This window comes from Staurois parvus, unplaced genomic scaffold, assembly GCF_062004578.1.
Source record: "Staurois parvus isolate SC_StPar_1 unplaced genomic scaffold, SC_StPar_1.0 ptg000272l, whole genome shotgun sequence".
In the NCBI taxonomy this organism is placed as follows: domain Eukaryota; kingdom Metazoa; phylum Chordata; class Amphibia; order Anura; family Ranidae; genus Staurois; species Staurois parvus.
In genome coordinates, this window is record NW_028318068.1 from 5,445,551 (window position 1) to 5,471,592 (window position 26,042).

Here is a 26,042-nt window from a genome sequence, read left to right on the forward strand (position 1 = left end):
CCGTTCTTTCACCTGGTCCGCACACCTGATTAGGCAGACGCCAACACGCTAATTAATCTCGTTAATGATGTTCAGCTTGGCGGAGGCTGCCGAGGCTTTGATGGGGGAGATGTAAATATTCTTGAGAGGAAATTGTTTTGTCTCTCTTCTGAAGGACCAATTAAAATGTCAAGCTTCTTTGTATGAAATACATTTTTGCCTCTCTCTCCGTGCTTCTGAATAATTCACATTAAGCATAATTAAGCTTCGCATAATTCCGAGGCGTCCGGGGGGCCCCTTCATTGGCTGTAGAAAGTATATACTGATTTTATATTTGTAATTGTTAGTAAATTATTCTGCTGTGCCAGACGGTGTTTGGGGTGTAATGCAAACAGTTTATCTTCAACTCTTTTCTTTTTGGATTTTTTTTGGATGATTTTTATTATTTTGCCATCTATGCATGGGCCGTATTCATATAGCGGTCTGAAATTTCATTGTTTATTTATTTATTTTATTTCATCATAAATTGCTATCCGATTGTGTAGCTATAAGTATGAACACCATCCAGAAAGAAAAGGTTGCTAAACCAGTGGTGAATTAATAAAAAATCATTTTAAGCTGAACATTGAAAAAAGTTAATTTTTCATTGGCTCTCACTGCTGTCAATCACATTGAGAAGAGAGCAGGGGGTGGGGCTAAGTCACACTCTGTGTACCAGTGGACACACAGAGGTGGCTCAGGAGCGAGCACACATGGGTGTCCCCTTAGCAAGCAGATTGCTATGGGGGCACTCAGCAGTGGGGTGGAACCAGAAGCACCGGCGGGGTACCCCAGAAGAGGATCCTAAAATCATTACACAGAGCAGGTAAATATACCATGTTTATTTAATTTTTTTAAATTATCACTTTAAGTGTGTGTGCAGCCAAAGCTTTTTTTAGCCTTCGATAGAATACCCACATGCCATGTACTGGGTACGTCACCGGTCTTCAAGTGGTTGTACCAGTTGCATCACCTCGGTACCGTTTTTTAGACCCAGCGGTCGACTCTCTTGTAATAGCAATCGGAGCGGCTAACTAGCTGCTCGACCACTATATCAAGCAGCGGGAGGGGACTTCCCCCCTCCTGCCGCCTTCCACCACTTGCTCGGGATTTCCCGTCCCAACAGAAGACCTGGACAATGAACCGGCGTGTCCATTGTCTGGTCGAAGAACCGAGCAAAACTGGAATCGGCTTTGATTGGCTTTCTGTTATGGTAATCCAGAAGCAATGACTTGTCATCACTTCCGGTTTAACCGGATGTCAATGGCACCATTTCTAATGAAATTAAAATCGCATTTTTTTTATTGAAATTTAAATCAAAGCATTCAAAAACAGATCTTGGTGTTTTGAATGCTTTTAAGTGCAAAGGAGGGATCTCTCCATAGAGTACCTGTCATGTGCCTATTACTGTCGCAAGGGATGTTTACATTCTTTGTGACAGCGATAAAATCGATTAAAAAAATTGAATAAAAATAAAAAATTAGTAATGAAAATAAAAACTAAGTGCCCTGACCGCCTCTGTGCTCGTGCTCAAAGGCAAACGCATTCATCGCTCACCACGCACGCAAACAGCGATTGTCACACACTCGAACGTGAGATCATGGGCGGTAATTCTAGCACCAGAATTCCTCTGTATATCTAAAGTGGCAACCTGTAAAGGCTTTTAAAGCATCACCTATGGATAGTAAAATTTATGTTTGTCGCTGTTGCCTGCATGTGCGTACTTTTAAATCATGACATGTTCTATTTACTCGACGTAACCTCGTCTTTTATATTTTACCCAAAAATTGGCTAATGTTTTGTGTTTTTTTGCATTAAGATTTTAAAAAATTTTATTTTTCTCCAAAAAATTGCGTTCGAAATCCGAAAAACCGCTGTGCAAAAACCGTGTGACATAAAAAAAAATTGCAAAACCCATCAATTTATTTCCTAGGGCATCTTCGTTAAAAAAAATATATAATGTTTGGAGGTTGTAAGTCATTTTCTAGCAACAAAACTGATTTTTACATGTGAACAAAAAGTGCCAGAAAAAGTCTGGTCTTTAGGTAGATAAGGTTGGGTCAGAATCCTTATCAACTTTTTTTTTTCTTCCTGTTGGGGAAATATTCCTTCACTTCCTGTACAGGAAACAAACAGGATGTATGATGACTGATTTAAACAGTGAGAGGAAATCACCTCCTAGGCGTGGTTCATACTTGTCCGTGAACCAGAGCTTGCACGTGTTTCTATGCATTTTCAGTGCATTCCCATGCATCAGTTGTAGGGCAGCCCGTCATTTCAATAACCTGTTCTATGTGTGGGAAACTCAGAAAATAAATCCCTGACCCTTTCAAAAAAAATGCACCCTGCACTGAGCCACATGGCATGGGAAAATGTGTGCATTTGCAGATGTGTGTGGTTGCCATTAATAAATAATGGCACCCCCACGCATTTGCTGCTGTGCAGTGTATTTCTCTAAATGTCAGGACAGCCCGCAATTTTGCGATCGTTCCAAACATGCATGTAGTGCCAGCAGAATAGGGAGCACATTGAAAAAAGTTCTCCTCTATTTCTGATGTGGCAAACAAAAAATGAAGAGGCGAATTAACATCCTACACCCTTTCCACGCCTCCTATTCCCAGCTGTACTTACCTCCGTGGATGATTAGCTTTCACTACTCACTGGACTGGAGTGCTCCATTTACAGTGCCAACATCTTCTACCTGGCTACTTTTGGGTTTGGAAACTTAGACCATGTTGATTGGCTGGTCTGGGAGGACATAAGTCCAGTGCATGGGCAGGGGTGTATTTACCACAAGGCAAACAGGGCATTTGCCTAGGGTGGCATTTTTCAAGAAGGGCAGCACTGCCCCTTGGAAGAAGGGACGGAAGAAGGGACAAACGTGGCATGGGGACCTGGTGTGTTCCGAGAGATGCTGTGGGTTTCATGATGGTATATGCACAGCCCAACTCTCATTCCTGGGGATGTCCGGAACTATGAAGGTAAGTGTCTTTCTCTCTCTCGCCATGGGGGATGGTGGCTGATGTATGGGGGGGGCAGTAGTAGTTGAAGGCTTGGGTGGAGGGCAGGGGTGTTCTCGGTCAATGTCAGGCTCTTTTTGCCAGGGGGAGGGGAGTGTGCCAATTTTTGTGTTGCCTAGGGCCCTAAATATATCACTGTGCATGGGCATGGGAGGTCCAGTCATTCAAGCTCCCTGCAGAATACACATAAAAGAAGAATGCAAACAGGAAGACCGAAGTCTTTTATTGAAGAAGAGACATGTCCCTTCCCTCTTGCAATTTTTAGAAAAGGTTGCTTTGCCATGCAAACTATATCTTCTGCTAGGTCCTCTTTAACGTTAGCTGTATTCTTTTTTTTTTTTTTAGTTCAAACTTGTTTGTAGTTGCCTGACCATCCTGTGACAGCACATTCTGAGTGCCTTTGGCATGAAATGCAAATGAGAACTAGGGAGAAAATAAGCAGCTGTGCTGTTTTAAAAATAAGTATGGCTTCTGTCAACATCACATGAGAACAAATTGAAAAAAAAAGAAAGCAATTGTCGAAACTCCTGGCCAAACCTCCAACTGAAGTTTCCTTTCCAAGAACGTGACTCCCCGTAGAAATGACAGGTCCACTTTAAATCAGCAGCCATTCCCTAGAGAGGTCTTAAAATCCCTTTTTATTCCACCCACACTGGGTTTTTGAAAAGATCCAGCGGTATATATGCTTTGTATAAATGATGTGCATACAAGCTGAGACTTTAAAAGGTTTTGAGTCAGCCATGGCTTAAGCAGGGCTCTGAACAAATCAGGCCCTTGCGATTATTCATACATCCTCCTGTCTCTGTAATGGAACATGACAGCACTCTTATTTCATCTGACAGGGAAATCTACATCCAGGCACACAGCGCCGATGAGATGGGCCGTCGCCGCTTCACATAATAAACACAATTTTATACACGCAGCCGGGGAAATGTCAGATGGAAGCCATCAAATGGGATGGGCAGATAAGGAGTGAAGGGACCTGTATCACCATTGTCATGTGTTACATGATATCTATGGCCCATCAGGGTTTGTCAAACAAGTGTAGGGTTGTGAAATCGGCAGGAGCAAGGAAAAAGGCCAGGGACTGTACTTGCTAAAACTTGGATGGTACAATTTGCATTTCCTCCATCAGGGCCTTCTTAAAGGGAACCTTTAGCAGTTTTAAACATTTAAGGTCAGGGGCGGACTGACAACTCATGGGGCCCCCGGACTATAGGGGATCATGGGGCCCCTGTGTCCTTGCCAAAACTCAAAAAAGCCTATGAAAAAGGTACCAGGGGCATCTCATGGGGCCCCCTACTGACCCCGGGCCCTCGGGCAGTGCCCGAGTTTCCAAATGGTCAGTACGCCCCTGTTTAAGGTGTATGTAAACCCTAAAGTTGAAGTTCTCTTATCTCTTAATGTGAAACTTCTCCAAGGTGTGCAATAGGAATAACATCCCTGGAGGATTCTGTAGGTTGGAACATGATTTGATAATGCTGGAAGATTGGTCAAAGCAGTGGAAACTTTTTTTTCTAAATGTAAAATATTGCACATAGGGAAAAAGAATCCCTTGCTAGAGTACAATATTGGGAATATAGTGTTGGCCAGCACTACAGAGGAAAAAACTTTGGGGTACTTTTTTCAGGTGATTGCAAAATTAACTAACAATGTGGCCAGGCAGTCGGAAAATCAAATAAAGTACTAGGATGCATCACTAGAGAGATCACCAGCAGGAAGAAGGAAGTCCTGATTCCTCTAGATCTTTACTTATCACTAAAGGGATCACCAGTAAGATGAAGAAGGTCCAAAGTCGTCTATTTAGATGTTTAGTTATCACTAGTGGGGTGACCAGCAGGAGGAAGGAGGCCCTGAGTCCTCTATTTAGATCTTTAGTTATCACCAGAAGAATCACCAGCAGGATGAAGAAAGTCTTTGTTCCTCTTTTTAGATCTTCAGTTATCACTAGAGAGATCACCAGCAGGATGAAGAAGGTCCTGATTTCTCTTTTTAGATCTTTAACTATCACTAGAGGGATCACCAGCAGGACGAAGAAGGTCCTGATTCCTCTATTTAGATCTTTTAGTTATCGCCAGGAGGAGGTCCTGATTCCTCTATTTAGATCTTTAGTTATCACTAAAGGGATCGCCAAGAGGAGGTCCTGATTCCTCTATTTAGATCTTTAGTTATCACTAGAGGGATCACCAGGAGGAGGAATGAGGTCCTGATTCCTCTATTTAGATCTTTATCACTAGAGGGATCACCATCAGAAGGAAGAAGGTTCTGGTTTCTCTATTTAGATCTTCAGTTATCAGAGGGACCTCCAGCAGCAGGAAGGACTTCTGATTCCTCTGTTTAGATCTTTACTTGTCACTAGAGGGATCACAAGCAAGAGGAATGAGGTCCTGATTCCTCTATATGGATCTTTAGTTAGACCTCATTTACTGTTTTCATTTCTGAGGACCTCACTTACAAAAAGATATTGATAAAATAGAACGAGTCCAGAGATGGGCAACAAAAATGGTGACAGGTCTGAGGGATAAAACATATCAGGAAAGACTTTAGGAATTTAATATGTACAGTTTGGAGGAAAGAGGAGAAAGGGGAGACATGATTGGAACCTTTAAATACATCAAAGGGGTGACTAAAGTTTAGGAGGGCAGTATTTAAGATATAAAGCCAAGATCAATAACATGGGTACATGACCTCAAACTAGAAGGAGGAAAGTTCAAAACTAATCTCAGAGCTTATTACTTTACCACAAGAGTATTCGATGCTTCATCTATCGTAGATGCTTTATCTATAATAGATCTGGGGTTGGCAACCTGTCGATCATGATCTACCCATCAAACAAGTGACAAGTAGATTGCATACCTTAGTTGCCGACCCCAGAGAGAGGCATTTAGTGGATACCATGGCTGTAATTTCCTCCCTGCAGCAACTGAGTGCCAGAAAATGCCTGCATCTCCTCTTCTCCCTCCAGCTGCTGCAGGCAGGAAAATCCAGCCATTGGTTCCACTAAATGATGCCCCTGCTGCACCTCTTTTCCAGGTTCCTCTTCTTTGTGTTGCTTGGCCCCCCATGTGCTTCATTGGACCCCCTGCAGTGCTGCCAGGTTCCCCTGCTCACCCCTCCCCACTGCTGTGAGGGATATGTCAAGATGGAGAGCAGGAAAGGGGCTGCTAAATAACAATAAAAAAATTGGGGCAGACTCAGTGGATCAATTTATCTTTTTATGCTATCGCTTTTCTATGTTTCTATTTGCCCCCTTTTCACCTATTAGAACCGAATTTCAGGAATGTTTTTTTTCATAGTAATATTGGTCCAGCTTGGACCAATATAACTATTCAAACACCATACCTGTGGGATCCCTCTAAAAGCTGGAAATCACTGTAGTAGTCTCTGCTACTCCAGTGATCTCCACTAGCTTCTGGGTCTTGTGCTAACTAATACATGTGACCATAGGCATCTTGTGTTGTCATGCTGTAGGTCTTTTTATTTTAAAAGCTTAAAATGGTCAACAGGGTTACTTTAAAGACAAGGCCATGGAGTCAGAAAAATTTCATAAAAATTCAAAAATTTTTATGGCCTTTTTACCGCTCATTGGGTAGGGACTTTGTAACGGAACTGACCTAGACTGCGCTTGGGTACTTACGTTAGAATACCGCTACCCCGTCCGAACACCGACAACAGACACCACAGCCGACCATACAAGACTAGACACCAGTCTTGAAGTAAACCAGGAGATAGACTAGTTTATTTGAACACAGATACAAGATATATACACTCAGGGGACAGTCTCCCCTCCCTGCATAATGACACAGGGCGGGGCGATCTACATTTAGTAACAAGAGACACAGAGGTATTCAAACTTCACACCAGCAGATAGTCCCATCAGGAGGGAGGGCTGCTGGAGACACCCCCTCCCCCCCATTAAAGCTAATACACATAACATTAAACAATCCACAGCTCCCACCTATCTCCTAAACATTTCTACACAGTCTGAGACAAAGCCCACACAATATTAGGACAGATCACCCTGTACCCCTAACAGACACAGGGTGATTTACATATAAGAGGGATATGGGAAGCTGAGACAGGGGTCTCCCCACCTCTCCAAAGTGAGCTGGGTTCCATGGGCCCCCCACTCAAAGGGACTCCCGCCCAGGGGCGGACTGACAACTCATGGGACCCCCGGGCAATAGGGGATCATGGGGCCCTTGTGTCCTTGCCCAAACTCAAAAAAGCCTATGAAAAAGGTACCAGGGGCATCTCATGGGGCCCCCTACTGACCCCGGGCCCTCGGGCAGTGCCCGAGTTTCCAAGTGGTCAGTCCGCCCCTGCTCCCGTCACAGACTTGAAACATACTGTAGCTCCCAAATGTCAATGATTTTGAGGGACTGTCCCTCATTTGCAACAAAGTCCCTCTGTCCCTCCTTCCTCCTCATGTGTCCCTCATTTTGGTCTGATCTATATACAGTTGTGACCAAAATTATTCAACCCCCAATGCTGTAAAGGGGTTTAGGGACTATAGTGTACATTTGGAATTGTATTCAGAATCAAATCCTACAAGGACGTTGTAACTACCCAAATGCAACTAAAATGACATCAATTGTTTATGTAATACAGTAGTAAATGGTTCTTATGTGGTTTCTTCATTGCCACAATTATTCAACCCCTTAAAGACTACCACTCTGAAGAACAGAGGTTCATACAGGTGCTTTCCATCAGGTATTGAAAACACCTGTGGATGTCACCGAGCAGCAATCAAGCATAATAAGCACCAATTAGGCAGCTTTAAAATGACTGTGATACTCAGCTCCTTCTAGACATTTACTGGTGTGGTTACAAACATGGTGAAGGCAAGAGAATGGTCCAGGAAGACAAGAGAAGAGGTGATTTCTCTTCACAGGAAGGGCAATGGCTATAAGAAGATTGCAAAGATGTTAAACATACCAAGAGACACCTTAGGAAGCATCATTCGCAAATTCAAGGCAAAGGGCACTGTTGAAACGCTACCTGGTCGTGGCAGAAAGAAGATGCTGACTTCGACTGCTGTGCGCTACCTGAAGCGTAGAGTGGAGAGAAGTCCCCGTGTGACTGCTGAGGAACTGAGAAAAGATTTGTCAGATGTGGGTACAGAAGTTTCAGCCCAGACAATAAGACGCACACTGCGTAATGAAGGCCTCCGTGCCAGAACTCCCAGGCGTACCCCCTTGCTGTCTCCAAAGAATAAGAAGAGTCGACTGCAGTATGCCAAAAGCCATGTGGACAAACCACAAAAGTTGTGGGATAGTGTTCTGTGGACTGATGAAACAAAATTAGAACTGTTTGGGCCCATGGATCAACGCTATGTTTGGAGGAGGAAGAACAAGGCCTATGATGAAAAGAACACCTTGCCTACTGTGAAGCATGGTGGAGGGTCAATCATGCTTTGGGGCTGTTTTGCTTCTGCAGGTACAGGGAAGCTTCAGCGTGTGCAAGGTACCATGAATTCTCTTCAGTACCAGGAGATATTGGATGGAAACGTGATGCAGTCCGTCACACACCTGAGGCTTGGGAGACGTTGGACCTTTCAACAGGACAATGATCCCAAGCATACCTCCAAGTCCACTAGAGCATGGTTGCAGAGGAAAGGCTGGAACATTTTGGAGTGGCCATCGCAGTCACCAGACTTAAATCCGATTGAGAACCTCTGGTGGGACTTAAAGAAAGCAGTTGCAGTGCGCAAGCCTAAGAATGTGACTGAACTGGAGGCCTTTGCCCATGAAGAATGGGCGAAGATACCCGTAGATCGCTGCAAGACACTTGTGTCAAGCTATGCTTCACGTTTAAAAGCTGTTATAACTGTAAAAGGATGCTGTACTAAGTACTAAGATTGAATGTCACTTGGGGGTTGAATAAAACTGATAATGCTGTGAGCACAGAAAAGACATTTGTGGTTATTTCATTATAACTGTTATGTTATATTTGTCTGACCTACAAGTGCCTCTTTAATGTAAATGTAAGCAAGATGACTGAATGATCAAAAGCAATGTCAAACTGGCCAAAACACTCAATTTCAGTGGGGGTTGAATAATTTTGGTCACAACTGTAGTTGTATATATAAGGCACTATTTATCTATCAAAAAGTATTTTATAGTATTAAACCTTTCATCGAGTTACTAAATTGCTGTATTTTTACATTTCAAAATACAAAGGGATAATGGTAAAAGAGGTACTTTTGGGTTTAACCAATCATTTTTTTGTATAATTCTCCTTTCAGGGTGCATGGCAGGGGGGTGTCCTATGCCTATATACTTTGGCTAATAGGTGTCCCTCGTTCCCATCTTAGAAAGTCGGGAGGAATGGTAACCAGCATTATAATTTTCACAGCATCTGTTAGTCATTATATATTTACAGACAGAGAGAGGCTGCTGAGATGTATCTTCTTATGTCAGATTCTGCCATTATGTTTTTCATGCACAGTTCAGCCTTGCTGAGAAAAATATAATCCCCTCCAGGTGACCTATTTACATTGCAAGAATTTATACCGACGTTATCTTAGATCCTTACCAGCTTCTGTTCTGTAAATTCTGATTAAAAACTCAGTACAGTTATCCTTTAAAATGGAACAGTTACTGTAAATACACAGATGAAACACATATAGGAGAGTTTTTGTACCCCCTAAAGAATTTGTATTTCTGTCCATCCATTCCTGAGGTTTATACATCTCTGCAATACAGCACAATTGTGTCTCCCTGGCCAGGAGACCAGATTTATCTCTGATGTAGTAAAGTAACAATTACAAGTCTTGTGTCTCCCCCAGCCTGTCATTGGACAGTGATAGGAGATGCAGCAAACTGGTGGGCTCATCCATCTGTCATTCAGCCGTCTTCTCCTATCAGCATGTTACTTGTTAACACATGAGTACTGCAGCACAACTGATTGGCTCATTGTGCTGCTTCTTCCTCTCCCAATCTTAGCTCTGCTGTAAGGGACTGCAAGCATTTAAAAATGAATTAAGTTTTAATTATATATTCAATATTTTAGTTATATAATATTATTTATTATAGTACATACTTTGTTACTGTACAGCCATAGAAGAACAGGTCCATACAATTAACACCAACATGGAGGAGGTACACTCCTTATAATCCAGCATTTTGGAGATCCCATACAATGGGACTTCTTTTTACATCTGTCACAGCAATACTGAGAGACAATAAAAATGTGGCCACTGTGCACTACTTGTATTTGGGGCAGCAGTTGGCCATGCGGCCTTCATGAATTTGACGCATGGCTTGTAACAGCAACTACACCACCAGTGATGTGTCTGAAATGTCTTATTGAATGGCTCCATCTATTGAGTACTGGACCCAGGACCCTGGAGCTGCCATATAGTTATGTTGTCCACTGCCATTAGCAACCAAACTGATATCAGCATTTTTTCTTCCAACAGGCCGCCACGGTGATGGATCATTCTGGCCAGTGGATACCAACTTAATCGACAGAAGTAGTCTGAATGGTAAGTACCTGGTCCTATGTTTCCACAATGTACCTCAAGGTCAAATAAGCAATCACTGCTGTATTTAGAAGATAAGGACTGCTTTACTAGTTCAGCTTTAAGTTGACAGAGTGGAATTGATTATTGTGTAGTTTCAGCAATAATCAATAATAATAATTAAAACAAACCTTGTTAAAGACATTTTTTTTTTGGAAAAATGTAATAAATGCACCCACAGTAATGAAAAATATGTGCATTTTTTTAACTGTTTGCATTGAAGCCTGTAGAGCATTGCAGCCGCAATCAGTGCATCAAGCTTCCACATTGTTTATCACCAGCCCCTGGACTGTAACCCCTTAGTGACAAAGGGTAGCACATGCCTGAGTACAATTTTGCAACTTGGTCATGTGTTATTAAAACCGTACATATCATCGCAACTACACTATATTGCCAGAAGTATTGTTCCCGCCCTTCAAATCTTTGGATTCAGAAGTTCTAATCACCTTCATGGCCAAAGGTGTATACAATCAAGCATCTAGGCATGCAGCCTGCTTCTACAAATATTTGTGAAAGAATGGGTCGCTCTCAGGAGCTCAGTCAATTCAAGCGTGGTCCCGTGATAGGTGGCCACCTGAGTAATAAGTCCATCCGTGACATTTCCTGGCTACTAAATATTCCACGGTCATCTGTTAGTGGGATTATAACAAAGCAGAAGCAACTGGGAACAACAGCAACTGGGCCACCAAGTGGTAGGCCACGTCACATGACAGAGCGGGGTCAGCGCATGCTGAAGCTCACAGTGCGCAGAAGTCAGCAACTGTCTGCAGAGTCAATAGCTAAAGACCTCCAAACTGTAGCCTGCAGATTAGCACAACAACAGTGCATAGAGAGCTTCATGGAATGGGTTTCCATGGCCGAGCAGCTGCATCCAAGCCTTACATCACCAAGTTCAATGCACAGCGGCGGATGCAGTGGTGTAAAGCATGCCGCCACTGTACTCTAGAGCAGTGGAGATGTGTTCTCTGGAGTGATGAATCATGCAATCTGATGGACGTATCTGCAGTTGCCAGGAGAACGGTACTTGCCTGACTGCATTGTGCCAAGTCTAAAGTTTGGTGGAGGGAAGATTATGGTGGGAGATTGTTTTTCAGAGGTTGGGCTTGGCCCCCTAGTTCCAGTGAAGAGAACTCTTAAGGCCTCAGCATACCAAGGCATTTTGAACAATTTCATGCTCCCAACTTTATGGGAACAGTTTGGGGATGGCCCCTTCCTGTTCCAACATGACTGAGCACCAGTGCACAAAGCAAGGTCTATAAAGACATGGAGGAGCCAGTTTGGGGTGGAGGAACTTGACTGTCCTGACGTCAACCTAATAGAACACCTTTGGGATGAATTAAAGTGGAGACTGTGAGCCAGGCCTCCTCCCCGACATCAGTGCCTGGCCTCATAAATGTGCTTCTGGAAGAATGGTCCAACCTTCCCATAGACACCCTCCTAAACCTTGTGGATGGCCTTCCCAGAAGAGTTGAAGCTGTTATAGCTGCAAAGGGCGGGGCCAACTCAATATTGAACCCTACAGACTAAGACTGGGAGGCCATTAATGTTCATGTGCGTGGAAAGGCAGGCGTCCCAATACTTTTGGCAATATAGTGTACTTTGTGCATCTAGGTGAATTACACCTTGTTTTTTCAGGATAAATTAGATTTTCTTTTGGTGATAAATGGTGACAGATATTGAGTTGCATATTTTTAGCTACTACCGTAACCTACCACCAAAGAACAACCCCAGAAAAAATGATCCTACTCCTGATGGTTGAAGTGATAACTCATATGTGTATGAGATGGTATCAAAAAGTTTCTAGACGCCAACAGATGGCAGCACAAGGCTGCATGCACAGTGACAGGGAGCACCAAGCTTTATAAGTCAGTGTGCCAAAAGACCATTCTGTGTACATCAGGAGCTGTGCAATTGGTGCTATTCTGGCCACATACATTACTACGTCTGCTATTTCATCATGGACAGCAAGTTAGAACAAAGAGCAAATGTGAAATTCTGTCTGAAACTAGGCAAATCACTGGATCTCCGCAATGTTGTCTAAATGCAACCTTTGAGCTGGATTTTCATTTTCGGGAAGAGGGCATTTTCTGGGGTTGAGCTTGCTGAAGGTCTTGCTGATCTCGTCGTCTTACAGTGATGTTCTTCGGCTCTTGAGTGTGCCACTCAAAACACCTCGAACAACTCAATGATCACATATAAAAAAGCGGAAAAAATGTATTAATAATTTTTTTCTATATCTATACGCAGATGCTTTGCCTTTTATTTCTGTTTTAAACTGAATGGGTTGTTTTACAAGGTGAGGGTTTACATATGCTTTAATCACATTCAGCTATCAGAATGCATTTTTTGAAAAAGTGCTCCTTTACCGGGTCTCAAAATGAAAAAACGTATTTCCTGTTAAAAATTGAGTGCACAGAGAAAGCAATATTATTTTTTTAAGACAACAGTACTGGGTTAAAAAAAAGTTTTTTTTTTAAATTACATTTTTGCACTGGCAGTTTATAACCAGGGGCGGACTGACAATTCATTGGGCCCCCGGGCAATAGGGGATCATGGGACCCCTGTGTCCTTGCCCAAACTCAAAAAAGCCTATGAAAAAGGTACCAGGGGCATCTCATGGGGCCCCCTACTGACCCTGGGCCCTCGGGCAGCGCCCGAGTTTCCAAATGGTCAGTCCGCCCCTGGTTATAACAATAAATAATAATAATAATAATAATGCTAATAATATACTGTATATAATAATATACCTGAGCAGTGTAACTTTTTCTAACCACATATCAAAAAAAACCTTATATGTTCTTAAAAACAATATAAATATTATTTAGGTATGAAAATTAGTCCTGAAGTTAAAGTCACGTTAACTGGCAAATATTAAATAAAAATGATACAATGACAATAATAATATTAATAGTCATCATCAGGAGCGGACTGACAACTCATGGGGCCCCCTGGCAATAGGGGATCATGGGGCCCCTGTGTCCTTGCCCAAACTCAAAAAAGCCTATGAAAAAGGTACCAGGGGCATCTCATGGGGCCCCCTACTGACCCCGGGCCCTCGGGCAGTGCCCGAATTTGCAAATGGTCAGTCCACCTCTGGTCCAGGGGTGGACTGGCAACTCATGGGGCCCCCGGGCAATAGGGGATTAGGGGGCTTGGTGTCCTTGCCCAAACTCAAGAAAGCCTATGAAAAAGGTACCAGGGGCATCTCATGGGGCCCCCTACTGACCCTGGGCCATTGGGCAGTGCCTGAGTTTCCAAATGATCAGTCCGCCCCTGCCCTGGTCATCATCATACTAATGACAAGACAGCTAAGGGCTAAATGAAAATGAAAAAAAATGGTTTAACTGGTGAAATAAATTGGAAAGACAATTCACTATTATTAATATTTATTTATCCTCACTCACACAAAATATGGGGAATTCTAGTTTGTATAAACATTTATTTACCTTGTTTTGCCTTAAAATATTACTGTGATCTCTGTGACAGGCTTTCTCAGTCTTCACATGCCTCAGGCACCCTTGTGAATAATTACCGAGGAAGGGAGTCTGTGATCTGAGTTGTCTTGTGGCAGCAGTTGTATCAGGCTTGAGGTGCGCCGATGTAAAATAAGAATGTGTGCCGCATCGCAGAGCCATGTATATTCTCTATCACTGTGCATGTATAGTGGATGGGATCGAGGTAATTAGAGCTACACATGTACTAGAATAAAAAAAAAAAACCAACTAAAACAAGATCCACATTTTGGATGAGGATGTTCATCAGTTTTAAAGAGACCGGGACTCTAGAAATTGTGCCAAAAGGCAAACAAAGGATGAGTCAAAAGTTTTCATGTTCTGGACTTACTATGCCTAGTTCTCCATTGGGTCTTTGTGTGGATATGGTCATCTTGGTAGAGGCAAGGCTTTTCTTCCTCATGTCAAAGCTACCCCCTGTTTACTTGTGATCTAATGACTGTTGGGGCTATTTAAAGGAGAAGTATGGCCAAAGAACTTTTTGGTCCTATTTCTCCTATGAATCACAGGAGTGCACTTCGTCTCATTTTTAGCCAACGGCAGGCTAAAGACTAGTGATGGCTGACATTTCTTAGCTGGTCCAGGCTCTGAAAAGATGGCAACTTTAAAGTAAGGATCTACCCAGATGCCTGAACTGTTAGTTGGCAGGCCTCTCGGCATGCTGCTGAGAGCCTGAGCCAGCCACTCCTGCCACCTCCACAGCCCAGCGCTCCAGTGAGCACTGGAGGGGCAGAGCAGAGAGCAGACTGAAGAACTGAGTGATCAGCAGATGCTGCAGCCATCTAGATGAGAATGATTATTTAATTTTTTTCTATTCCTGAACTTTTCTTTTAAGAATCATCAGGAAATGTTAAGGAAGTGCAAATCCACAGAATGAAAGAGGAAGAAGCAGGGAGAACCTTGCACTGCAGTTCTTCAGGCACAGCTTCCTCTCCAGTAAGGAGAACAGTGAGCAGCACAGAAGTGACATAACTAAATCTCACTCCAAGTCTCTTGAAACTAGCTGTTGATCCTAAATGATTTCACACTTATAGTATACATAAATGAGGCTCAAGGCACAGGAGTGCCAAGGAACAGATAGTACACTGCTATTTTGCAGTAAGAAAAGGATGATTGTCAGGGTACTTGCTCAGCCACATTTAACAAATCTAGATGTTCTCTATAACACCGTCACTTTTTGAGTTCACTTTAAGGAGGCCGACTAGGTGTTATATAGACCAAGCAGAGGCAATGTTTTCAGAAAAGTAGGAAAGGGCTAATTTCCTATTCTTATCCTCCCAATGTTCTACCTATACAGGTCATTAATCACTTTATTCAAAGCTTGCAATTCAATAATCTACACAAGCAACATAACTGTGAGGAGACGTTTCTTAATGAAATGCAAATTACAAAGCATTAACCTGGGAATCTGCATTCATCCCCAGTTCCGTACGCATTATTAAAGTGTATCAGGGGTTAGTACAGTTTCATTAAATTAGATCATGATTAACTTCAATATTTAGTGTTATGAGGGTGAATTAAGCACAAATGGCACGTGGGTGTCATCAGGAGGAGATCGGTGTAACTACAATGGTTCACAGTCACAGGTGCTTTCATGGCCGTACAGAGGCAAGGTGAGAGTCTTGTCTCAGGCGGTGTGCTCCAGGGTTAGAGAAGGAAAGGATTTATTTGCTTTGTTGGTGCCTTGCCTGTGGAAAAAGGAAAAAAAAATATGGGGCTTTATCATACTGGTGCAATGAAGTCTTGCTGTCAGTCACTATACACAATTGGGGAGAATTACTAAAACTGGAGAGGGTAAAACCTGGTGCAGCTCTGCATTGAAACCAATCAGCTTCCAGGCTTTAATATCAAAGCTTAATTGAACAAGCTGATGTTAGAAGCCGATTGTCTACCATGCACCAATGCGCCAGATTCTGAGTGCTCATTTTCCACAACAAACTTATTTTTAATTGCAAAATGAAAATTAGGTGAGATTTCACAGTATAGTGTATGTGCATCTCTTGCTGATTTATTTCCTACTTAGTCTTCTTTCCCATCTATCGTGAAAAGGGCAATAGGTCAGTGCACTTTTATTTAATGATGCAGTACATGGCCTTGTGGGTGTGCCGCATCATCTTGATGAACTTTCCTTTATTAGAACTATACTAAATGCATATTATCTACTTTATGATGATGCATTCTTCCATGTGCTGCAACATCAATATAATAAGTGCTCCTTTTTGGTTCATTTATTGGTTAGCTAGGATAGGCAGGGATCCAGAGATGGATGCAGTACATGACCTTGTGGGTGTGCCGCATCATCATGATGAACTTTCCCTTATTAGAACTATACTAAATGCGTATTATCTACTTTATGATGACGCACTCTTCCATGTGCTGCAACATCAATAAAATAGGTGCTCATTTTTGGTTCATTTATTGGTTTGCTAGGATAGGCGGGGATCCAGAGACGGATTCTGTACATGACCTTGTGGGTGTGCCGCATCATCATGATGAACTTTCCCTTATTAGAACTATACTAAATGGTTATTATCTATATTCTGATGATGCATTCTTCCATGTTCTGTAACATCAATATAATAAGTGCTCCTTTTTGGTCCATTCATTGGTTAGCTAGGATGGGCAGGAGACCAGAGTGGGAGAAGGACCCAAGCTACAGATTTGGAAGTTAACTAGTTAACTAGTAACTGGTTCTTTTTCTTTATAGCAAAAAACACATTGCCCTGCACTAGTGAAAAATTAAAAACCAGCTTTCATTGTAATACTCATCAATTCGTGATGAGATCTCCAGTGTCAAGCTTCCTCCTCTAACCAACATACCAGGCCCAACACCAAACTCTACACTCTCCTCCTTCGACCCTGTTACCACCAAGGAAGTTACCGAACTCCTTTCCAAGGCCCACTTCACCACCTGTCCCCTGGATCCTGTCCCCTCACGACTGTTGCAGCCTCCTTCCTGCTCTATCCTAAACTCTCTAACCCACATCTTCAACCTCTCACTCTCCATGGGCACCTTTCCCTCCCCACTCAAACATGCACTGGTTACCTGTTTGAATAACTTAAGACCCATCTCCCTGCTCCCATTTGCCTCCAAGCTTCTCGATCGCCTTGTTCACAACTGTATGAACTGCTACCTCACCGACAACAACCTTCTTGATCCCCGACAGTCTGGCTTCCGCCTACAACATTCCACAGAAACTGCCCTACTAAAACTCACTAATGACCTACTAACTGCTAAAACCAATGGCCATTACTCCATACTCATACTCCTTGACCTTTCCGCTGCCTTTGACCCACCCGTTCCTCCTCAGTAAACTCCACTCCATCGGCCTCCATGACTCTGCTCTCTCCTGGTCCTCCTCTTACCTTTCTCAACGCACTTTCAGTGTCACATACAACTCCTCCTTCTCCGCTCTGCTTCCTCTTTCTGTTGGGGTACCCCAAGGTTCTGTTCTTGGGCCCCTCCTTTTCTCTCTCTATACCTCCTCCCTGGGCCAACTGATAACCTCCCATGGCTTCCAATACCACCTCTATGTTGATGACACCCAGATCTATCTCTCCACTTCCCAGCTCACCCCCTCAATCTCCTCACGTATCACAAATCTACTAAGCGACATATCAGCATGAATGTCACATCACTACTTTAAACTCAATCTTTCAAAAACTGAGCATGTAATATTTCCTCCTCCCCGATCCCCCACTCACGACCTTACCATTAAGATCAACAGCACAACCTTTGGTCCTTCCCCTCATGCCAGGGTGCTAGGCGTAATCCTAGACTCTGACCTCTCCTTTGGGCCCCACATCCACTCACTGGCTAAATCCTGCCGCCTCAACCTCCGGAACATTTCCAAAATCCACCCCTTCCTGACCAATGACACCACAAAACAACTCATCCACGCCTTGGTTATATCCCGCCTCGATTACTGCAACTCCCTCCTCACTGGTCTACCGTTACACAGGCTATCCCCCCTTCAGTCTATTATGAATGCTGCTGCTAGACTCATACACCTTACCAACCGATCAGCAACTGCTGACCCTGTATAATAATAATAATAATAATCTTATATCAAGGGTGATCCAACATTGGTACTTTTTGAGTTGAGCGATACCCACTGTCATTCAATCAATGTTCTGTGAACCCTTGGGGTGTATTATCCTTTCATTATCCCTCTAGGCTCACTGGATATTACTCTATACTAACTTAATATCATTTAGTTTGCACTGCACCCATTTTCTATTTTAATCCACCACCGTATATCCTTCTATTACCTGCATTTGTCATAACTGTAAGATCAAATCATCTTAATGTGCTTACTAACAGCAAATATGCCTCCTGACTTTAGTGATTTCTGTAAGTCAACCATGTTCCTCCGATCAAGTGACCTCCCGTGTCATCCTAGGGAGAATGTCACTAGCACATCGAGGATCACCAATATGGGTCCAAAAGTTTTAATGAACGATCACATAGTTACAGCAAGGCAACGTTTCAGAGTCTCGCAGGACCCCTTCATCAGGCATGCGGTCACATGCCTGATGAAGGGGTCCTGCGAGACTCAGAAATGTTGCCTTGCTGTAGCTATGTGATCGTTCATTAAAACTGTTGGGCCCATATTGGTGATCCTTGGTGTGCTGGTGACATTCTTCCTTGCTGACTCTGTTTAGTTCAAGCCGATGGTCGCTGCAGCACCCACTTATACACACAGCCATTTTTAAAGCAGGAACATGTGCATTTGGATTGTACACTTGCCTCCTGTGTCATCAGTCTTTTTTCCGCACTATCCATAGGGAACCTGTTGCATAAGAAAAATAGGAAAAGATTGCTCCTTGTGCAGTATTAATCAATTAATCATTATTAATTTTGAATTTTATATAAATATATATATATATACAGTATTTAATCTACTGTATATATTGATATAATATGTTGTATATATAATTATATATATAGTATAATATATATCTGATTATTATTATTATTATATAGATACATTTATACATACACACTTACTATTATTATTAGTACTATTATGATGATTGTATATGCAATGTTAAAGCATAACTGAATCCAAGAACACAAAAAAAATCATATTTTGCAACTTACTGTTCCTTTTAGTGTGGTGGCTGCATTTGGTTGCCTTTTTCAGGATGAGAACAATTTTCAGCAAGTACAGAAACTAGCTGTTGATCTTTCCAGTAATTCATTTTATTCCAGTCAGAAGACCTGGAAGCAAAAACAATGTTGTCTTCTTGTGTAAACTACTATTCCCATCACCACCCCTCATGTAATGGAGATGAACAAAGGCAGCTATGTTTGAAGTTTAGCCAGGGAAGCAACTAAGGCCATAGACAGAGCAAATTTCTCTCCTGCAACCATGGGTTGTGGGAAATAACTTTGCTTGATTCCCCCATCCACACAGACAGTGTTTACAGGGGAATCCCTCCCACGGAGCCATTGTGTTCTCCAGACTGAGGGGCGGGGGGAGCTGTTCCCACCAGGAGAACAAAGAGATTATTGTTAGCAGCTATAACAAAAAAAAAGGTTCTAATCCTACACCTACAGTTGATCCAGAGGAAGGAAAAAAACCCAGCAAAGCATGATCCAATTTGCTCCTGCAGGGGGAAAAATTCCTTCCTGATCCCCCGAGAGGCAATCGGATATTCCCTGGATCAACTTTACCTATAAATGTTACATCCAGTTATATTCTGTGTATCTAGGAAAGAATCCAGGACTTTTTTAAAGAAATCCACTGAGCTGGCCAGAACCAACTCTTGAGGGACTCTATTCCACATTCTCACAGCTCTTACTGTGAAAAAACCTTTCTGTGTTTGGAGATTAAATTTATTTTCCACTACACGTTCACTATATGAACCACTGATGCATTTATACATGTTGATCATATCCCCCTTATGTATTATAAATGGAGATCATATCCCCCCTTATGTATTATACATGGAGATCATATCCCCCTTATGTATTATACATGGAGATCATATCCCCCTTAATCTCCTCTTCTCAAGAAAGAATAAATTCAGTTCCTCTAATCTCTCCTCATAGCTGATCTCCTCCATGTCTCTTATCAGTTTGGTTGCCCTTCTCTGTACTTTCTCCAGTTCCCCAATGTTCTTTTTGTGAATTGGTGCCCAAAACTGAGCTGCATATTCCAGATGAGGTGTTACTAATGATTTGTACCGGGGGAAATGATATCTCTCTCTGGAGTCTACACCTCTTCTAATACAAGAGAGGATTTTGCTCACTTTAGAAACCGCAGCTTGGCATTGCATGCCATTATTAAGCTTGTGATCTACCAGAACCCCCAGATCCTTCTCCACCATTGATTCCCCCAGTTGTACCCCCCCCCCCTAGTATGTATGATGCATGCATATTCTTAGCCCCCAAGTGCAGAACCTTACATTTATCAACATTAAACCTCATTTGCCACATAGTTGCCCAATTACACAGAGCATTGAGGTCGGCTTGTAAATTGGAGACATCCTGTAAGGACGTTATTCCACTGCACAGCTTGGTGTCATCTGCAAAGACTGAAATGGGATTTTTAATCCCAGACCCTATATTGTTTATACATATATTAAAAAGTAACATCCCAACACTGAACCTTGGGGTACACCACTGATGAGCCCAGACCATTCAGAGTATGAATCATTAACCACTACTCTCCGAATACGATCCTTTAGCCGGTTTTCTCTCCATTTACATACAGATTTTTCCAAGCCTGTAGACTTTACCTTACACATTAGCCGTGTGTGGGGAACTGTGTCAAACGCTTTTGCAAAATCCAAGTATACCAATTATGGATTAGCAGATGGAGAAATAGAAAAAAGCCTGAAAAAAGGAAAATAATGTAGCCACCACATCTAGGGACTTGTAAACTGCAATATATTAAATTTTTGGGTATATATACAATTTACAGTTTTTTTAAAACATTTGAAACAAGCGTTTCATATACTGTATGTAGAATAACTAATATATCTAAACAGCTGCACACACGTTTCATAGTAGGAGTTATCAAAGTTTTTTTTTTTCTGTATGAAATAATGGAAGCTTGACTGGGTCAAGTTGGAATTGTATTTTTGCCAATAAATGTTGGCACTTAGTGTTATCCCTCCCTCCCATCTCAGCAAGCTGGTAGATAAGTAATAAAAGCTCTTACCATCACTTACTGAGTCTGCATTTGACTGATCAAAGCTAATATTTGGTGGCAAGCAGAGAATTACACTATGTTTTCTCCTACTTCCAGCACCTTAGGAAACTGACTCTTAAATATGAATATAAATTGAAATTCAGGAAATCCATAATGATTAATAAAGACAAATGTATTTTATAATTAGGGGAGGATACAAACAGAGCCTACACAACAGCCTCTGCATGCTTAGCCAAGCTGAAAATTAATATTGCAGCAGGATACTATGTTTAATTTTCTTCAAAATGTCTGTGGGGAAATAAGATATTAATTAAGTGGAGGTTTGTGCAGGATGTGGCAGGAATTCATTGATTGCTACAGATAAATTACTTGCAACCGGTTTTATTTAAAACCGTAGTCAAGTCTCTCTCTGGGGATCCAATATTAGGCGCGGAATCTATAGAAGAACATTTGAGTGGCCTATAATCACAGCATGATCAGAAATTTGCCTGCAGCTACCGCTTTCACTTTGGGCTTATTTATCAACGGAGACAAGTCATAAAATGAATCAATCTTTCCCTCAAATCATCAGGGGTGTCAAATGGCAGTTTGAACAAACATAATGCAGATTTCAACGATCTTCAATTCCAGATATCAAGGAAAGGTTTAATTTTTCCAGGTCATGCTGATAGTCATCATGGATAGAATCTTGGAAAGTCCTGAAAAAGGAAGTAAAAGATAAGCTCTACAAAGTGAAGGAAGTCCTTTTTAATGGCTCGTTTACAGTTGTGGTTGGGAGATGGTAAAAACATGTGGACGAGGTTTTTACGACCATCCCATCGAGACACACATATGCCGCAGCTGCAATGCTTTGCATCATGGCACGGCAAAAATTATCAGTGGGCAGTACCAGGGGCGAACTGACAACTCTTGGGCCCCTGGGCAATAGGGGATCATGGGGCCCCTGTGTCCTTGCCCAAACTCAAAAAACCCTATGAAAAAGGTACCAAGGGAATCTCATGGGGCCCCCTACTGACACCGGGCCCTCGGGCAGTGCCCGAGTTTCCAAATGGTCAGTCCGCCCCTGGTCAGTACCACCTACTGTACACAACCGCAATGGTGCAGGCATTTAGAGGTGAAAACATAACACCTCCTTACCACCTGCCAAATGCTCTCTGAAAAATGTTCCATCCTGAATAATTATTCAGAGGTTGATGCTAGTGTAAATGAGCCCTTAGCCAGTTGTAACAGGAACAGGTTTTCCCACTGGAAGATTTACCCACACCTCTTGTTCTGGTGACAACTTAAAAATTTTGGCTAAAGACAGCTATAAAGCTTCAGAAAGTTTCTGATTCACCCCCACTTATCTAAATAGCTTCTTCATTTCAAATGATTATCTGGAACTTTCCCAAGCAATTATAACCATAAAACTTAAGAGGAACTCGGTTGCTTTAAAAACAAAAATTCTAAAAAAAAAAAACAAACTACAAAAATAAGACACTTATTTTTTTATTTCTCCAGCATGTATTGAGTCTTTGCTTTAGTCTCTACAAGAGCTACAACCTCCATGAGTCTCCCTCTATGGTACCGACCCTACTGTATTGACCTTGGGAGGAACAACAGCAGAATGCAGTGATGGATTGGGCATAAGTAATAGACTTTCCACCAGATGTTGGAGTGTGCCTGCGGTCATTTGTGCCCATTTAGACAAAAGAGCATTTGGGAGGTCAAGTATGAATGCTGGATAGGTCCTGACTACCAATCAGCATTCCAGGTTATCCCAAAGGTATTCAGTTAAGATCAGATCTTTGTGCAGGCCACTTGAGCTCCAAAATTTGTCAAACCATGTCTTATTAATCGGCATTCCAGTTTGTTGTAAAGTTGTTCAGTTAAGGTCAGATCTCTGTGTAGGCCAGTTGAGATTCAAAACTTGTCAAATCATACCTTTCAGGACCCGATTTTGTGCACCTGAGCTCAGTAATTTGGGGTTTCCACATTTTGACCAGAAAACGTAAGAAACAGAGCAATCTTAGCAACTAAGATTTGTCTGTATCCAAAAACATTTAAATTAAATTTAAAAATCATTTGGCAGATACAATGTTTTTTTCTGGAGTTGCACTTAATGTTCAAATCAGCTATCCTGCTGCATTACACCATGGCTGATGAAGCCCATCCAAAATTTTGAGTCTTTGGAAGGGTTAATGTTAACATTTGTATTCCACTTTTCTCTTATGAGCCAAACTTAATGTCATTTTGAGAAAATGTTACTTTAAGGGCTGATTTTGAAATGCCAGTAATAAGCCAACATTTCTCAATTCGGTCTGCCTTCAACCAGCCCTTTCAACATTGCACAAAACAGAAGATCGAGGCTGCTTTTTGAAGATATTCTTTTTCTTGATGAGATAAAGGGAAGCATTTGAAACTTGGCTCTGTGCACCTGAGCTCGGTAATTTGGGGTTTCTACATTTAGGCCATAGAGTGTAGGAAACAGCAAAGTGATCTTAGTAACTATGATGTATCTGTATCTAAAAAATGGCTGGTAAAATGTTCAAATCTGTGGCATATACAGTAGTTTTCCTGGAGTTGTACTTTAATTATTAAACCTCATTGTGCATCCTATCACGTTAGGCCATGGAAGATGAGGCCCATACAAAATTTCAAGTCTTTGGAAGGGTTAACATAACATTTGCATTCCACATTTCTCTTATGAGCCCAGCTTGAATGTCATTTTGAGAAAATGTTACTTTAATGGCTGATTCTGAAATGCCAGTAATAAGCCAACATTTCTCTGTCAGTCCTGTGTGCCTTCAACCAGCCTTTCAACTTCCCACAAAACAGAAGAACGTGGCTGCTTTTGAAGAGTTTCTCTTCTTCTTGATGAGATAAAGGGAAGCATTTGAAATCAGGTTTCTTTATTCTTCATCTCCCTGTGTAAATGTAGATTCATCATAAAGGAGAGGGGCATTTGTCTGGGAAGGACTCTGGTAAATGAGCAGCGGAAATGAGCTTATGCAGGATCCGACATGAAATGATGTTGGCCTCCTATGAAATGTTTTGCTTGTGGCAAGAAAGAACCTTAGCTACTCGTGCATGTTTTATGAAAGTAGAGACAGTGTTAACATTTTGTTTTGGTTTTAAGAGGAACACAAGGCAACCCCTATCCTGGGTTTAAGAATACCAACAACATAATCCTAGACCCAGTTATTTTCTCCCCTTTACATGTCCATAGCATCATGGTTGCTGTACAAAACTCAGGATGTTGAAGAATCTTTCATGTCCAGATATTTGTTGCAATAAGTCAGGGGTCTCTGAACTCTTTAAACAAAGGGCCAGCTAACTCATTCAGACTTTAGGGGGCCAGACTGTGACCTGTGGGGATAGAAAATGTCCCTGTATTAGCAAAAGTAAGCAATGCTCTAGACTTTGTTGTCAGTAAGAGTTAAAAAACTAGCACAGTAGGAGGCGTAAAAATGCCCCATCAGAGGTGTAGCTTGAAGCTTGTGGGCCCCAATGCAAAAGTTGACCTGGGGCCCTCCCACTACCACCCACCACTTCCACCACACAGGGGCCCAAGCAGCAGAAACAGTAACCCAGACAGGAGAGGTGACAGGGAGGCATATACAGCAACTGATCTCCATGTTCCTCCATACAGCCACTGAACACCGGCAGAAGGGAGAGGAGGAGGCCAGGCTTTCAGCAGCTGCAGAAAGAAAACTAAGTGGATTGGTTCCTGTAAATACTGTCCCCATTGCCCCTCCTGTCCAGGTGTAATATGACAGGGAGCCCACACGGGCCCCCTGGAGCATGGGTAGGGTCACCATTGTGACCCCTGTGACCTCTGTTGCTATGCCATTATGCCCAATAATTGGTATCAGTGGGAGGATTAGTGTCCGATTACCAGTGTCAATGTTCCCCAAGGGTCATATAAAGTCTAGCAAAGGGTCACAATATGAAAACATTTGCAATGGCCAATTCCAAACGCCTGCATTGGAACCCAAAAGAGTTTAGCTAGCCTTGGAGCCAAAATTGGCCGGGTATCAATATGAATAAGTCAAAATAAATTCTGAATATAAATTGATATGAGCCGAGCATGACAATGCACACGGGGGGCTTGGAAATATACTGAAACACATTACACATAAATCACATTAAATGTGAATATCGTTTTTACATCAATATTGGATGAAAGTCCATAGCGCAGCATCACTGCAGACATCAAGGTCTTCTCATAAATCTGTTACACCGAAAATATACGTCAAAACAACTTAAAGACAATGTGCAGCTTATTTGACAGATGAGCGGTGCAGTTTGCTGAATGTGCAGATGCCATTTTGACCGTTAAGCTTTTATACGCAATTTATTTTGTTTTTGTATTTTGCTTAAGTACCTGAGAACATGCCATATTGAAGGAGAACTCTGTTCAGAATACAGATCACCAATAAAGGTCTAAAATTTCAGAATATGCACACCTAAATGTCATCCTAAGCTGCAGCAAACCCAACAAAGGTTACATATAAGTTTCCAGGAAAGTTGTATGGACATCTGATGGTGCAGGTATAATGGTTTGGAGAAGGACCATAGTTAGACATCATGCTAAAGAACTCTAGACCACCTCAATGATGACCCCCCCCCCCCCTTTTGTTCAAAGCTCTAATGCTTTTGTCATGTGGTTGTCTTAGTCAAAATGAATGCTTGTATGCTGTATTAGAGGCCATCAAACAAGAAAAATGAGCTCATGTCTTATGAACTTTAACCACTTAAGGACTGCCTGCCACCCGCAATGTGCTGTGGATGGGCGGCCTGTACAGGCACAGCAACGTGCCTG

The 26,042-nt window shown here is 42.2% G+C and overlaps 1 protein-coding gene across 2 annotated transcripts in view; it reads left to right on the plus strand.

Moving 5' to 3' along the window:
* Positions 1-26,042, plus strand: part of DCC (DCC netrin 1 receptor) — a 1,041,949-nt gene that overhangs the window by 920,879 nt on the left and 95,028 nt on the right. For both annotated transcript variants that reach the window (XM_089681618.1, XM_089681619.1), the window contains exon 22: positions 10,462-10,527. In XM_089681618.1, the coding sequence (XP_089537744.1) occupies positions 10,462-10,527 (66 nt within the window). The remainder of the gene's footprint in view (positions 1-10,461; positions 10,528-26,042) is intronic.